At 41.8% G+C, this 17,725-nt stretch overlaps 1 protein-coding gene across 1 annotated transcript in view; it reads right to left on the reverse strand.

Moving 5' to 3' along the window:
* The window catches only part of LOC146318071 (receptor-type tyrosine-protein phosphatase N2-like), a 299,017-nt gene that overhangs the window by 131,329 nt on the left and 149,963 nt on the right, over window positions 1–17,725 (reverse strand). The window contains exon 12 of the mRNA XM_084731518.1: window positions 18–82. Within this exon, the coding sequence (XP_084587644.1) occupies window positions 18–82 (65 nt within the window). The remainder of the gene's footprint in view (window positions 1–17; window positions 83–17,725) is intronic.

Below are 17,725 nucleotides of genomic sequence, written 5' to 3' on the forward strand. Positions count from 1 at the left end.
AAAACTGATGTACTCACATCGGCGACCCCGGCCTCTAGGATGCTGACTTTGGCTTCCTTCTCCAGAGCTGCTTTCTGCTTAACTACAGTGCGAAAAGAACAGAAAGGAAATAACAATCATCAATAAAACTGAAAAATGCCAAACATAGATGTTTTAACCCATAAACTCATAAAAAACTCACAGGTGGTTTATGAAACTAATTCAGTTAAACAATATTCTACAGACTAAAATAAACAAGAAATCACAAGTAGTTGATAATAACAGAAGAAAACAGCAATAACATTCATACTCCACAGCACTCTTGTGCTTCATACAGTTTAAACTGGTTAAACCTTAAAATTTGATCAATCCCTGGTGTCCACAATAATGTGCAGTATGCATCCATGTGTATACAGGCGCTGCTATTAATCAATGGCACAAATTCCGCCAAACCAGCTTTTAAACTCTGCACTCGACTGATTCACGGAAAATCGATGCTTCCTCCCTCCTCCTGAGCTTTAAACACACACAACGTATATACAACAGAACCAGAAAGCCATTGATCCAAACACCTCGCAAATGTAGTGAAACTTACAGATGACTGAAAAACATCCTGAATCTAAAATCTTCTCCCATCATCGGGTTGAGAAACGTATCACAGCAATTTTGACATTTTTTATATGACAGCTGCAAGATCAAATCTCATTAACATGTTTTTCTGTGTGTGTGTGTGTGTCATACAAGGATGTTTTTAATTCCAAAATTTCACAGAAGGCAATAAGAAAAATAAAGATTCATCAGTACCTACTGTCTTCATTGTGCGCAGGCCCCAAGAGGCAGCAAGACAGACCAGTTTGAAATTATAGAAGTCTTCAGTACCACTGCTGGTGGGTCTGGTGGGCATGAGATCAGCACAACACTCGCTGTTTCTGAGGACTGTAGGTATGGCGGTTTGAGTGTCTACACTAACACCTGACAACATTTCAAACGAGCAGGTAAATGAAAGGTACACCACCACCAGTTTTCAATTATTGATTGAAATATCTTGACGATGTTTGAACTGATTGCCATGAAATTTGGTACAGACATTTACGTTCCACACAGCATGAATTATAACTATGACTGAGTTTTCACTAAACGCCAAATGACTAAATGCGAGATTCTTGTTAGCCTCAGCTTTGCTTTGTGTTATATGCTAATTGATAAATGTTGGCATGCTGACATGCTGGATGGGGGTCATTTCTACGTTCACCTCTATACAGCATATAATGGGTTAGGTTTAGGGGTTAGCATAAAACATGGGACACCGGGACCGGTTGCTCAAAACACCTCAAGTTTTTTCATTATATATGACCCTTAAAGCTTAATTTCTCCTCGACCGAGGGACTTACTTCAGGGGGTTGCACAGAATCCCTTCAACCGTTTTCTTAGTTACAGAAAAACTTAAGTATTGTTAAAGTGCATGGGTATCAGTGCAAATGTTTTTTGTTTATTCTTTGTACAGTCTGCTAAGACATCTGTATTTTTTTTTTGCTCAACACACATTTACTGCACTTAAGTTTTTAAAGTGGTAAAACTCTCTAGTTTCCATTGGGACCATTTGTTTGCTTGCACTGGTATTTGTTAGACTTGTTAACAGCTCTGTCCAAGAGGTCCAAAAAATTGCTTGTGTGTTCTGGCTAAAAAAGACTAATTATTGGGAAAAAAAAGTGATAAGATTAACTTTTAAGTTAATTTACAGCTTACATGAAGTAATTGTTAATGCTTGATCTTTTAACCTACATGGTTGACAGTGAACTTGACAATGACTTTTTATTCTCACAAGTTATTTATTTATTGTTGATTTCATTACACATTAAAGTACTTAAGCTATAGATATACACTACACTGTGACAGTAACTTTAGCATTATAGTCTAGCTAGCTAAGATGAAGCAGGCTTAATGACAGAACTCGCCTTCTCACTTAGACTGTAACCTAATGTGCTATAGAAGGAAAACTTGTATTTGACAGAATTTATTTTATACATTATTCATTTATCCCCATAAATTCAGTGGTGTTGCAGTTAAGAATCAAAGGAACTTTAAGTTTTTCCCCTTACTTTCATCAACATGGGACCCTGTGAACAGGAACACGTTCAACCAAAGTACCAAAGAACCAGGATTGTCATTGTGGACATGTTACCATTTGGATGTTCACATTTAGTTCAAAGCATAACAACATTTAAGACTCTACAGCCACACAAGCAGCTCAGCTGTACAGAGCTGCTTGTGTGGCTACAGACTCTTAAATCTTGTTGATTTATGACTTTAAGTGCAGAAATGATTTTACACTAACTGTACTAACACCACCATAATGTTTCAGTTGCCTCTTTCGTCTTTGTTCCTGTTTGCTACACTTTCAGACATTTTAAATCAAACCCCATCCACTATACAACCACTATCCTTTAAACAAGAGTAAGTGCTTACATTTAAATTTGTAGTGGACAGGTGGCAAAATATGTGAGCACTCCCCAGACAAAAACAATCCAAGTCACCAATCACATTTCAGATTTCCAGACAAGACGCTCCTATCTCGAGGTTGTGAAGTGGCGAGTAGGTAGGTCAAAATCATATTGTACAGTTGGCAAATGGTTATATTGGCAGTTGAGTGGGATATATAGTCTCTTATGAAGCTCTAGTGAAAGTTCAATAATGAAGATCTTTTCTCTCCTCTATTCCTGCTCTTTCTTTCCCTTCAAACATTTCTGAATTCGCCTCATTCCACCTATGCTTTAAACTGAGGTCAGTGCCACGCTAACAATGAAATTTGGATTTTAGCAAACAGGTGGAGAAGGTGTGGATGTCACTGGGGTTATCTTGTGAGCACTTCCCAGACGCAAACGTTTGCTGAATTAGGCCAAAAACACCTCCACAGGGCTCGACAATAAATTCTGCCGTTCCAGAACCAAATGACCTATTATTGTAGCATATCTTCACTTTATGAAATATGAATTCTTAACCTGACCTGCCGCCAGGCAAATATTACAACAAATTTCCACACAAATAGAATTAAACCCTGCACATTGTTCTTTTTTTCATCACCTTAACGGGAAACAAATGGAGGGCTACAATTGAAATACACGGCAGAGCGCATATTAAAGCCAGAACAAAATGTTCTGAAAAAAAGAAAGGATACATAATTACATTCACTTTACTTTGCATCTGAATACACCGGTGTGGAGACAGAGAGCGAGTCTCCTTTTGTTGACACACCAGGCAGATGAAGGATATGCAAATAGTGAGCCTTGACTCTGCCATAGTCCTCCAAATTCACCCACAGCTTTTATAATCAGTCTTTCAATCTGTCAGAGCATAATTCACAAGTGTTGCCAAGTGTTGTATAACCATGGACCTTGACCTTAAATGAGTACATCCTTATAATGTATAAAACCACACTTGTCACCTATGGGCAAAGAAATACTGTTAGTACTCACTTGTCTCTAATACCCAAAGATAATAACACTTAAGGTGGAAACATTAAGTTTTCAGTTACTGTTTGGTACCTTTAAGTGCATTAAGAGATGGTATTCAGAAAGTATGAAAAACAGGCTCTTCTTGGTTACATATACTAATAAAACCACAGTGCACAGTAAGAAATAAAGATGCTTACTACTCAGAGAGTTGGAACCCAACATAAAGGGATACACCTAGTGTGAAAGGTTTCATCCAGAGCCCCCTATGAGAGGTTCTACAGAGAACCCTTCTATGGTGTAATGGCTCCACCCAGAACCCACCCTGGAGGTTCTACCCAGAAGTCTCTTATATTCCAAGGGTTTATACAGAACCCAGCAAGGGGGTTCTACCAAGAACCTTTTTTATTTCAAGGGTTTTACCAAGAACTCTTTTATATTATGGTACAAAGAACAATTGATGATCCCAGTTTGACAAGAGTTCTTCGAGGATTTCAATAATCCTCGAAGAACTCACTCTGCCAAAACAGTTCCTTTGAATGAAAAGGGTTCTTAATGGAACCCTTAGTCTTACAAAGAACTCTTGACAAACCCTTTCTTCAAATAAAGGGTTGTTCAGAAGCAAATGATTCTGTATAGAACTCTTTTGGAACCCATATTTCAAAGAGTGTGAATAGAACTGGCTGACTGGTGGGCGTACAGGCCTCAGACAGAGACATATGAACACCTTGTCTGCAATAGCCAAGTGGGCCGACACATCTTAATAATGCTGTCAGCAGGTAGTGAGTCCGGCTCAGCTCCTTCCAGTGAGAAATAGAAGCTGAAGTGGCTGAATTGGTTTGTCAGTGTCGCCTCCCCTCCTGCTCACTGAGAAGCATCTGAACAGATTTCTCCGTCAGTGCTACACGCGTCTGACGGAGACGTCTATTGTTTCTTATTTGGGCTCTCCAACCTCCTCAGCGCCCCACCATCTCCAGTGTTTTGAATCACTTGTTGGAGGTAAAACGGTTGTTGTGACATCACTAAATGGGGTGTGGTCAGAAGAGCAACAGCCCAGAGAGAGCAGCTGCATGTAATTTACTGATTTCCTTTTGAAAGCTGCATTAATTTAAGGACTTGTACATGCAGTGACATGATTTCTTGCAGTTTTTTACAGGGGCAGTTCACCCCACAATCAAAAAAATACATATTTTTCCTTTTACCTATTAATCTGTCTAGATAATTTTGGTGGTCTATCATGACAGAGTTGCTCAAGATAATCGAAACAACTCACTGAGCATTTACATCTAGGAGCTTTTTTCTTTCAATGGGAGAGTTTACCTTGTAGAAACAAAGTGGTTGCTAAATTACTGCAGTTCACAACAACCTGTAGAATATGAGCACCTGCTGGAAACCCACACAGTCATGAAAAGAACACCCTGACATGGAAAGGCTGCAGCTGAGCAGTGGGTTCAAACCCAGAACCTTGCTGGTCCAAGGCGACAGTGATGCTAACCACTGTATTACCATGCCTATGCTAAACTTTGGATAATAGTGCATATTTTCAGCCCATCTCTTCTGGAAGTAACTAGTGTTTCACTTGGTTGTTAACCTGAAAGGTGACAGAAATAGTTATGCCAAGGATAAAAAAAGAGAGCTTGAGAGAGAAATTCAATCCTTTCTCACCCCCTCACAGCTAACCAATCACGACAAGAAGTGAGTGTGAATGTCAGGTTTTCTATTTTGGAAAGTTACAGAAATGGTTGGACACAGATGCTCCTAACCTGGGGTCAGAAAAGAGTGGGAGGGGATTTCAATAGCTATTCAACCATCTGACAAGCACTTCAGACAGAGTATACTGGACCCTTTAGTCCAGCAGAGTTCAGTAAGTGGTTATAAGGAGCTTTTAGACTGAGATTTTATCCCAAGGTGGCAAATATTGCCACAGTAATTGATGTAAAGCAGTGTACTAGAAGAACTTCAGATTAGCCAAAATTTTATGAGATCACATTCTGCCATTGTATCTACCCCACTAGGCAAAGAACTGCAATCACCAATTATTTATGAGAAAAGTCAAGACTAAAGTTTTAAACTGACATCATGCTCAACCTGTCTGTTGTTTTTGTTTTTTTGTTTTTTTTGCCAGATATCACATCTCAATCTGAAAAGTTTCATTTTGGGAGAGATAAAGAGGAAGGGTTGAGAAGTGTTGTTTGCTTAGAAGTTTGTTTTGCAACTGCTGGAGCCACACACACTGGCTTACAGAAATAAATAATATAACAATGCAGCTTTAATTTACTTTCATTTTACAGATTAAATCTGTTTAATTTGTTTTAATCTGATGCTGCCAATCCTTTTGTTGGTGGCAAACTCAACTACTTACTTTAAATGAAAGTTGTCGGGGTACCAATGCATTGATTTTTCCAAAATGTTTTAAAGGATTAATTAAGTTCAAATGAAACACAGGCAGAGATGGTAAACAGCAGGCAACACTGGCACCAGACTCACTGAAACAAGTAAAGACTCTGTTGCCTAAAGTGCCTTTGGTAATTGGTGAGGCAAAACCTATTTGACTTGCATCTGCAGGAAAGCCTAATTGACAGGCTCAGACACACACACACACACACACAGAAACACCTTATACCCACACACACATTTAATTCCTGATACAGAATCGGAGTGAAAAGCCTGATATACCCAAACACAAACAAACATGAAAGCTCTCGACATGATTTTCGTTGGGTGGGAATCAGAAAACTCTGCAGCAACACAGACGCCCCCGTTTGCTTCCCCGGCGTGACTTGCCACACGGCCAGTGAGCGTGACTACATCACAGGCAGCTCGCTCGCTCTAATTAGCGAACAAGTCTTTGGACCTCCCAACACCGCGGTACTGCAGCCTCTCCGAAATGTAGCCAAGAGCTATCCGGACCATCCATTCCTCTCCTCTCCTGCAGACTACAAATGAGTCCAAGTCGGATGAGAGCACTGCTCGTGAACAGGCGAGCCGAGGTGCCTCATTTGTACCCTAGTGAGCTTTCTCTCCAAAACCCAAATTGGATCCATTTTTAAGAAGCTGCAATGGTCTGAATGTCGTGATCAGGCTGACTGGTGACTTTTCTTTTGGCCTGGCTGGCAGCACAGAGTGAAAATAAGCTGTAATGTGACAAAATGGGAATGAAGCAGCAATGGACTACAGAGCTGAAGGAAAATGATCTATACTCTGATTATTCTCTTTTTTCCATTTGAAGAATATTCCATCTTCCATTGTACCTCTCAGATACATTTGGACTGCGGGGGAAAAATTGGGCCTGAAGGAAGTAACGAGAAGCAAATCTCATTTCTACAAAAGGGGCCCCTTTATTTTCCCTCCAAAACACACGGAGGCGCTTCATTTGTCACCCGGGCCGCCCCTGTCCTGAATTTTGCTTTATGTTAACTCAATGTATCTGAGGCGCCTAGAGGGAAACACAGCGAGTGCCGGGGATTCAGAAATGCTTCATTTTTCACCGCTGACAAAAGGGAAAGGCCCAGGCTGGCTCCACAAGTCCTGGACCAACAGAATAGATGCTTTTTCAGCACTGAGGGGTCGTTATTTCAACCACTAACCAACCCCCACCCACCCAACCGCCATACCTCACACTCACCCTCATGGGTACATTTCAGGAGCCGTATAATGAGAAGAAAACAACAGCCATCCTTCAAAAGCAAAGGCAGGGAGAGCCGCGCAGCAGCGTCACTGCAGTGACACAGTACAGGGGTGTAATCACATTAGTTGATCATGAGAGCGACGATCCCTGAGCAAATTAAAATATATCGCTGGCTGTTTTTTTTTTTCTTTGCCCCTGCAAGATCTGCTCTGATGCTCCCAACCATCACTGAATGTCTCACAGATAATAAAAAAGCCAACAGGAAAAATGCTGCAGCTAAAACCTAAAAGAAAAAAAATCTTGCTGATGTTAGAGCTAGGAAAAGTTATAGAAAGTGACGCTCAGCCATTTGTATCAGTGGGGAAGTTTCTTCCAGGTACAAACCTGTTTTACAGCAAAAAAAAACAACACTGAGGACTTTTGTGTCTAAATAAAACGATCTCTATTTGATATACACTGTACGTACAAAATACACAACAGAAAATGATCAAAAAACAGAGTCAAATTATTTTTTGCAGACAAACAGTGAAAAGAGTCATGGGAAAATTTTAGTATTGAGGCAGTTTGTTCGAGCCATTATAACAAAGAAGGGCTACTTTTAAAAGGAACAGGACAAAATGACATTGTATGCTGGAAAACACTGCATTATTGTAAAAGGCTGCATATTCTGATACTTGGCAGATGAAAATAAATTGATTCATACTGGAATCTTTTTGTTTGCTTATACCAATTAGACAATGTTCAATAATGCCCCTTGGCTGTTATTGGAATATTGCATATTAGCCTGCACACACTAAAAGAGCTCATTCTGTCCTTGGTAGGCACAGTTCATGTTTCATGTACATGAATCATTCCAACATTTGAGTGATTGCATGATGGAAGAAGTTCAGGCTATGTTTAAAGGAATAGTTCAAACAGAAATGAAAATTGTGTCATATTCTCTTCTTCGTGGTCAGGTTTACTGTTTTGGTCCATGAAACACTGCTGTATGGAAACAGCGTTACAGAATCTCCCAAACAGTTTCAGTGAATGGTGACCAGTGTGCATGCACTTGTGAACATAGCTAAGGAGATTTAGGCTAAAAACATGATGTAAATTATGTCTTTCAAGTCAACTTGTGATGTTGGGGCTTTAGGAGACATTTTATGTTTCTCAGTTGTTTATTCCTTTTGAAAACAGGTCACTACTCACTTAAATTGTTTGGGAGATTCTGCAACACTGTTTATCCGATTAGCCATGTTTGAAAATCACGAGACGGAAGATGAGTTACGGATATTTTAATGTTTTTAATGTTTACTCTTTTTATCTGATAAATGTTATTAATGTATTATCTCGCCCCTGGCCAGTTTTTCAAAACTGCCTCATATTCAATACCTAATACACACACACATACACACACGCACACTATAAATGCAATATCTGAATGTGAATTGTGTAGGGATGGCTTAATACCCTCTTTATTGTCTGATACCAATATCGATACAGCAACCTTGAGTATCTGCCAATACTGATACTAATCTGATACCATATTTTTTCCACCTCTTTTCCATGTGGGGTTGGGGTGTGTGAACTTTTTTCAGCTTCTGAAGGGGACATGCCAGAAAACATTTGGGAGCCACTGCTCTACAGCATGTCACTCAAAGTTTAGTTAAGCATTTATATGATACTTTAGACTAATGGATTGTATCAGATTATACTTTCACTTTTTCCCTCTGTTATCTGAGCCACTGATTTTGTGCCCAAACTGCAGATGCTACAGCCTAAAAGGAAAAGAAAAATCTCACAATATCTATAAGAAACTGCATAAATACTAATAATCTTATATGACTTATAGGATGATATATTAGATGGACAAATTGAGCAGAGGGTTGATAAATTCTTCAAATTCTTATAACCCAACTTGCCTCACTGTTGCATCTATGAGGTGATTTAGTTACTTAAAAGTTAAATTCACATTCATGAAGTATTTGCATTATTTTATCTATCCTGTGCTATCAATTTAAGCAATAAAAGTTGAACATGGAGCAGACTTTCATAAAAACACACATTTCTAGCAGTTTGTCAATGAACTCTTCATCCCATAATCAACACTACGAGTGATGAGAATTTCTGTCAAAACAGATTTGACTGTCGTTTTTTCAAAAGCGTCTTAATTAGATATGGTTTCGCTCTCACTTGCATTAATTTGATTTCTGATATCAACTTTTCAGCCTTCAATCTGTTCCTTGTTGATCTCCCCACACCCCCACCCCTGGGTGTTATTGCCTGCAGTAATCTAGGATGGTGTATGAACCAGCAGCAGCTCGGGGTGTGTGTGTGTGTGTGTGTGTGTGTGTGTGTGTGTGTGTGTGTGTGTGTGGGTTGGGGTGTGGGGGTGGGGGGGCTCCATGAAGACAATGCCATGTGTAATTAAATTCAAAAGCAGGGGGCCGAAATGGCATCCAGGGCCACCTGGGGGACGACAGACCATTAAGGGAGGAGAGAAAGAGACAGACACAGAGAGAGAGAGAGAGAGAGAGATGTGAAGACTGAGAAAAAAGAGGAGAGAGGGTGACAGACATGGGGGAGACAAAATGAGATGTGGGAGGAACAGTGAAAGAGATTAAGAAGGGGTAAGGGAGAAGGAAGTGAATGAAAAATTATGCGTGAGAGAGAGAGGGATGGGAGGAAAAAGAAGAGGGGAAAAGACAAGAGATGGAAGGGATAAGAAATAGAGAATATGACAAAAACTAAATTCAAACAAGAAGTAAAAGAGCAGTAAAATGGCTGTTAGGTCATTTTGATCCAGATATAGCTAAAGGAAGTTAGCTTTGTTCATTTCTCAGTCAGAAAGAAGCTTAGAGAACCTGTGACCGTATCATCATGGTTCTGAAGTAAGAATGAATATGTGGTTTGCCAGTCCAATAAAAGTTCAGATTGTGATCTTGGGGAATTAGAGCAGGGTCTTCCCACACATTTTCCAGGTTTATTATTGGTAGAATATTTTGTGAAAAGAAATAAGATAGAACCTACGCATAAATCTAAGGCCTCAGCCTTCACTTCACTTATGTTCAAGAGACATGAGACAACAGGACAGATGTGATATGTATTAACACATTGTCATGTACTGCAAAGCTGATCCTTGACCAGAATCTTTGCATACAATAACATGCAATAAATGTAATGTCAAATATACGCCTACTTAATGTGGACCCAGGTCAGCTGGTTCTTTCTTTCAATTTTATGTTCCTGAAAAATCTGATAAAATAGCATCAATGATGCTGTTACAGCCTGAGGTTCCCATTAAGGTCATGTTTTCCTTGTTTTCAGTTCTTGTCAGTGTTTCCTGTTTTATTTTGATACTCACCCTTGTCTTTTGTTTCAAGTACTTTTCTTCCTGCCCCTGTGTGTTTCCCTCCTGTGTGATTACCTGCCCCGCCCTGATTGGTTTCACCTGTCCCTCATTACCCTTCCTCCCTTGTGTATTTAGTCCTTGTGCTGCCCTTTGTCTGTTGCCAGTTTGTTCTCAGTTGTTTGAGTGTGTGTTCTAGCTGTTTTTCCTAGTGTTCTATTAGTATTTGTATTTTTGACCCTGCATTTGCCTTCTGCCTTCAGATACCTTTGTTTGTAATTGTGGACTGACTGTTCTGCGTACTGACCACTTTTTTTTTCAGTGAAGACCTTGTGTTTTTTGAGTCCAGCATCTGAGTCCTTCTTTGTTGGCTCCAGTCTGATAGTACGAACTGGCCAGCATGGACTCAATGGACTCAGATCCAGTGCGGGCAGCTCTTCAAGCTTAGGGGAAGATGATTCAACACCAGGAGGAGCAGCTAACTTTGCTGCGCCAAGAAATGAAGCAGATGGCAGATTTCCTTGTGGAAAATTTTCAGAAGGTGCAGCCTCAACCCAGACCTCCTTCCCCTCCTCCTACTGACCCCACTGCTCCAGTGCCTGCTCCATTGCCCCCACCTGCTCCTGCCCTGTCTCTGCATCTCTCCAGGCCGGAGAAATTCAGCAGTGACTCTGATGACTGTCGGGCATTCCTGGTTCACTGCAGTCTTCATTTTGAGCTCCAGGCAGCCTCTTATCCTATGGACCGGACCAAGGTGGCATATATTATCTCCCATCTCTCCGGCAGAGCTGAGGCTTGGGCTACGGCAGAATAGAACAAATAATCTCCTATCTGTGAGTCACTGGAGCTCTTTTACCAGATATTTTTGAACACACTGCTCCAGGATGGGAGGCGGCCCGAGCACTCTACACCAGGGTAAGAGAGGAGTCTCTGATTACGCTATTGAATTCCCCACCCTAGCAGCAGACAGTGGTTGAAACCTGCCTAGTTTGATGCCTTCCTCCATGGGTTGTCAGAACCATTGAAGGACCAGTTGGCCCCCCTTGAACTACCAAAGGACCTGGACTCTCTCATCCCCCTGGATTGACAAGCGGCTCTGGGAGAGAGCAAAAAGAAAGATCCAGGCAGAGGCAGCCTTCAGCCAGCTTCCATCCATCCCGGCATCCTGCTAGTCAGCACCTCCAACCAACCACCTCTGCAGCGCCCCCTTCAGTGCCAGAGGAACCCATGCAGCTTCGTAGAACCCGACTGACTCCAGAGGTGGCACTGGTTTTGGTAGGGGCGGTGTATCTACTGTGCTCAGCTGGGTCATCTCATTGCCTCATGTCCAGTAAAAGACCAGGCTCATCAGTGAAGAAGAGGATGCTGGTGAACCATACTACCTTCTCTGTATGTCCCTCTTGTTCTCTCACACAAGTTACCCTCTCCTCTCCCTCTGTGTCCCTTAGTTATCCATTGCTGGTTGATTCTGGTTCTGATGCTAGCTTGATGGAACAAGAGTTAGCCAAAAGACTCTGCCTTGACCTTTTTCCCCTGCCCAAACCTTTGGAGGCTAGTGGCTTAGACAGTCGTCTTCTGTGTAGGGTAACTCACCACATGCAACCTGTTCAGTTAGTTTTTCTGGACAATCACACAGAATTCCTGAGCTTCCACCTGTTCCAGTCTCCTCAGCACGCACTCATTTTAGGGTACCCCTAGTTAGCCCTGCACAACCCCCACATAGACTGGTCCACTGGAAAAGTTACTGCTTGGGGAAAGGAATGTTTAAAGACTTACTTTTCGTCTACTGCTCCTCTGGCTTCAGCTGCACTCCTCCCTCCTTCTACAACAGCGTCAGATGCCCAGAACTCAGAATTACCTAACCTTTCCAAGGTGTTCCCCTGTTACCTTGATCTCAAGGAGGTCTTCAATAAGGCCAAAGCTACCCTATTCCCCCTCACCAAGCTTATGATTGTGCTATTGATTTGTTACCTGGCACCACTCCCCCCAAGAGGATGACTTTATTCCCTGTCCAATCCTGAGATGCAGGCTATGAAGGAGTATGTGCATTCCTCACTGGCCACTGATCTTATTTGTCCTTCATCTTCCCCTGCCAGCGCTGGATTCTTCTTTGTGGAAAAGAAAGACAAGATCCTTCGCCCCTGCATTGACTATCAAGGCTCCAAGTGGGAATTATGAATATCTTGTGATGCCCTTTGATCTCACAAATGCCTCAGCTGCTTTCCAGGCTCTAGTCAGTGATGTCCTCAAAGACGTGATCAACATCTTCGTGTTCGTCTATTTGGAAGATATCCTCATCTTCTGCCCTGACAAGAAGACCCACATCCAACATGTCCGTAGTGTCTTCCAGTGCCTCCTCGTCCACCAGTTCTTTGTTAAGGCAGAGAAATGTGGATTTGACGTTTCTACTGTGTCTTTCTTGGGGTTCATTGTTTCTGAGGGGACTGTTCAGATGGATCCAGCTTAAGTTAACACTGTCTCAGAGTGGCCTATTCCTGTCAACTGTCAGCAGCTTCAACGTTTTTTGGGGCTTGCTAACTTCTACAGACATTTCATAAGAAATTTCAGTAGTGTTGCAGGCCCTTTGCATGCCCTGACCTCTACCAATGTCAAGTTTCAGTGGACTCCCCAAGCTGACCAGATGTTCCAGAAACTTAAGACCTGTTTCACCACAGCCCCTGTGTTGGTCCTACCTGACTCACACCAGCAGTTCTTGGTTGAGGTGGACACCTCAGATATTGAGATCGGGGCACTACTCTCCCAATGCTCAAACTCCATCCATGTTCCTCCCTATCCTGGAAAATTTCTGCTGCTAAGAGAAACTATGGCATTGGAAACCAGGAGTTGCTGCAGTCACGGTGGCATTAGAGGAGTAGTGCCATTGGTTGGAGGGAGCAGAGCATCCATTTCTCATGTGGATGGACCACAAGAACTTAGAGTATCTCTGGACTGCTAAGAGACTCAACTCACGTCAGGTCAGGTGGGCACTTTTTTTTAACTGTTAAAATTTTTCTGTCCTACCGCCCAGGCTCTAAGAACATTAAACCAGATGCTCTCTCTCGCCTTGTGGACTCTGACTCAGCATCTAACTATCCCATCTACATTCTGTCACCCTCATGTAGGGTGGAGGCTGTCAAATGGGGAAACTGAGGAAAGAGTCAGACAGGCTTGTGCTAATGCTCCTGTGCCGCATGGCTGCCCCCCGAACTGGTTGTTTGTGCCTTCTTCTCTTTGTTCCCAGGTGATTCATTGGGCTCACACTTCCCTCCTGTCCTGCCACCCGAGGATAGGCCGGACCATGTTTGTCATCAAGCAGCATTTCTGGTGGCCCACCATGGAAAAGGAGGTGGGAGAATATGTTGCTGCTTGCTCAGTGTGTGCCTGGAACAAAGTCTCCTGCCATCCACCTCCTGGTCTTCTGCGCCCACTGCCTGTTCCTCATCGACCCTGGTCTGACATTTCTCTGGATTTTATTAAGGGTCTGCCTCCCTCCAAATGTAATACTACCAAACTTACCACTGACGTGGTTTTGGACCAGGGCCCCCAGTTTGTTTCTCAGTTTTGGTAAGCTTTCTGCTCCTTTCTTGGTGCTTCTGTCAGCCTCTCTTCCGGTTATCACTCTCAGTAAACATCTCATTTGGTTTGAGTACACTTATAATACACTGCCTTGCTCCTCTACTGGTCTCTCCCCCTTTCAGTGAATTTATGGCTATCAACCTCCCCTGTTCCCTGCCCTGGAGGGTGAGGCCAGGGCCCTGTCTGCTTTGGCCTTGGGCCGCCATTGGTGCCGTATCTGGAGCTGGGCCCGGCAGAACCTTCTCCAGAGTTCTGCACGTTACAAGAAAACAGAGGACCACCTGCAGACCTCTGCCCCTTACTACCAAGCTGGCCAGAGAGTGTGGCTGTCGACCCAGGATCTCCCCCTCCTTGTGGAATCCCGTAAGTTGGCCCCTCGCTTTGTGGGTCCTTTTCCTATCTCTAAAGTGATTAACGCTGTGGCTGTGAGACTGAAACTTCCCAGGACCATGAGGATGCACCCCACCTGGCAGTTATCGTGGGCACCTGGTCGACTAGGAGGGCTATGGCCCTTAAGAAAGGTCCTTGGTTCCTGCCAGCAATATTGTCAACCCCGACCTCATCCGTGACTTTCACCAACATCATCCTGATGAAGCGATCCAGCAGAGCCCCTCCGCCCCCCATCAGTAAAACAATGTACACATTTTAAAAGGTGTTCTGGAAATATAAATCCTAAATTTGCAGAATTTCTTCCACAGACATAGTTTGTTGACCCAAATCAAATCTCCTTTGACTCACCTTTGGATCATGACCCAGTCTTTTGGAAAAACTGCTGTAAAACATCTTTTGCTCAGACAACTTAGCCTACTTATCATCTAAATCACTAGTTAGGTGAGTTTAATGCAGTAATTGTGGTGCAACCAATTTAGCACATAGCATGACTGAGTTACAAACTGACTTGTAATTTAGCTTTACACTCAAACTTTGGAAAGAACTTACACATTGTTGATGAAACTTAGTGTTGGCCCTTCAGCTACTATATTCTACTTTTTCAGCAGTTAGCGTCTAACTTTGTCTTGCTGTTTGGTGCCTGGAAGGTACTGAACAGTGAGCTTATTCAAGCTTTTCCACTGAAAACAGCTGCCTAGTGCCATTAGAAACATTGTTGATGAAAGACTTCAGGCTAAAAAACTCAGTGGAGCTGCAAAGTTGGGTGTTGATTCTCTGTAAGTTTTTCACTATGACTGATACCTTTTTATTTATTGTACTGGTATTTTTCATTGTAAAAATCTTGATTATGTGGAGCATTAAGTTAACTTTGCCAGATTAAGACCTTAGCTGCCAGCTTTCTAAATATATATAAACATAATGATTGACTTTCAAAAATTCATTTGAAAGAAATATTAGGAAATGCTGGAGTTATATCCTGACGAACATTTTTTTAAAATTAAAATGAGATCTGGATTTACCTCCTCAAACATGATGTAACTTCTTACTTTAAAGTTAACATCAGGGTCACTGAGTCCACACCTCACATAAGTGATGTTTAGTTGAACTCAGGCATTATCCAGATACAATTACACAACAACCATAATGTGTTTGTTTACCTTGCTGTGTTGAATGCTGTTCACCGCTTTAATTTATGACATTTAGCTCTTTGCTTTTGCTCCGTTTGATTCATTCACATTTTAAAAGGCAGGTATTTAAACACCTCTATTAGTTTACATAAACAATTCATTAAGCTGATATGACACCAGGGACCCCGGCAGGAAAACATATCCCGACCACCCACAACAATTAATGACCCCGCATCAGCCGACGCCTCGCTGCACGGAGACAGGAAGCCTTATTCCAATAACAAGCGTTCATTAGCACATCACCGCTCACACTATGAAATACAAACCCAAATAAATCAGTAATTTATGTTTTTTACTAGATTTTCTTTCATCCACTAGATGCTTGGCATTCACACAGTTTACACTCCCACTGGAGCTGTTGGGAAGTGTATAAAAGAGGTTTTCTTTCTGAGAGGGAATTGTCATAAAAACTAATATTCCCCAAGTGGAGGTGACCTTTGAGAAATTGAGTCTTGAGTCATAAAACCCAATACTCCACAAATGGAACTGACCTCCACTATGTGGGGGGAAAAATGAAATAAAACCCTGTTCTGGCTCCAAAAATGTGACGACAAACTGGATTTGTGCAAATTTTGCCTGCAGTCTCAGTTTTCCTCCTCTACTGCCACTTCCTCTGTCCCTTTATTCACTTCACCTTACTTCCTCTTCACCTCCCAATATGTCCGTTTTCTCTCCTCACTTTCCATCCTCCAACATTAGCTTCTTTTCCACATGACAACAATCTTTCCTTAAAAGAGTACTCCATCAATTTACTATTACACTTACTAGCTTAATTATTTTTTATTTAGTGTGGCACTGTACTCGTATAACATTTTATACTCAGGATAGACTATTTCAAAAAGGATTGAATTTGATTCAGAAAACTGTGGCATCTTCTTCCTTGACAAAATTTGGTGCCTACATTACCCACAATGCAACTTAACCACCAATCGTTCAGTTGTAGTTGCAAAGTTCTGCAGGAATGAGTCCTAAAACATGGAAATGTGTTAGCATGTTAGCACTTGTGCTCCTACATATCAAAGTCAATATATTTTTAAACGTCTAAGTATTATAAACTTCGTTTGTTTTCAGCACTAATCCAAAATCTGATGAAAAAACTCTATTTGGCTTTTTGTCGCGGGAACTAGGGCAATGCTAACTTCAGGGTTATCTCTCAAAAATGCATCATCCCTGCAGCATTATATTTTGGTAACAACTAATGTAGCCTAAAATAGAGACAAGGAGTTCTTTTTAACTCCACACCACCATCTTTTTCATTCCAAATTTAGTAGTCTTTAGCTGCAACTGATGCTGACTCAAGTGACATTGTTTCTATTCATCAGGATTTGCACAGCTCCTTCTGGAGCCACAAAAAGCTTCACTGAACATTCTTCACATGTGCAGTCGTAAGCCTACGTCCCAAGACCTTTAACAAACTTTAAGTAACATCAGCAAAGTTACCCTTCAAACACCTAAAAGCCTGAACCTCATAACTTTTGAATGCACTTATCCTGATGGTGGGAGTGCCAGATCAGAAAATGCACATATGGATATTTTTTTATGCCAATTATAAATCCTATGAATCCAGTTGTAAAATTTATTGTGTAGTTTGGAAGACTTGCGGGAGCAAGTATCAAAAACTGGCGAGTACCAAAAAGTTAGCACTGAATGTCTTTTCTTATTCTTTGGTAAGATAGTTGCCGATTTAGATCGGAGTTCTGGCAATTATGTTTAGGCAAGAACTGCTTGGGTTTAGACACATTTAACATTTTTTAATATTAAATGAAAAAAAAAGTCAAGTAGGAAAAAAGTTAATTTCTCAAAGTAAGGAATCAAGAGACATACTGTTTTTGGTATTGGTGCCAAAATTAAGGTACTGTATTGACATGAGAAAAATTCAAATGATACCATGCCTACTGTGCTCTATTCTGTCCTCCTTTCCCCCAATTTTTGCCTCTGCTCTCACCATCTTCTCCTTCTCTTCACTTACTTCTATCTTCTTCTATCCTCTTACCACCCATTTCTTATCCTCTTCCGTCCTTCCCTCCCCTCTCCCTGCTCCCCCTGTCCCTCCAAAGCAGAGTGTTTGTGGGGGGTGTTTATGGGGCTGATAAGTGGCAGATGACGATCGCTTGGCACGGCCGGAGATAAGGCTGCCAAAGCTGGAGACACCATCTATCAAACCTCCCACAGCCGAGCCAAGCAT

The sequence above is a fragment of the Lutjanus erythropterus genome, chromosome 12, assembly GCF_056507025.1.
Source record: "Lutjanus erythropterus isolate fLutEry1 chromosome 12, fLutEry1.hap2, whole genome shotgun sequence".
Taxonomy (NCBI): Eukaryota; Metazoa; Chordata; class Actinopteri; order Lutjaniformes; family Lutjanidae; genus Lutjanus; species Lutjanus erythropterus.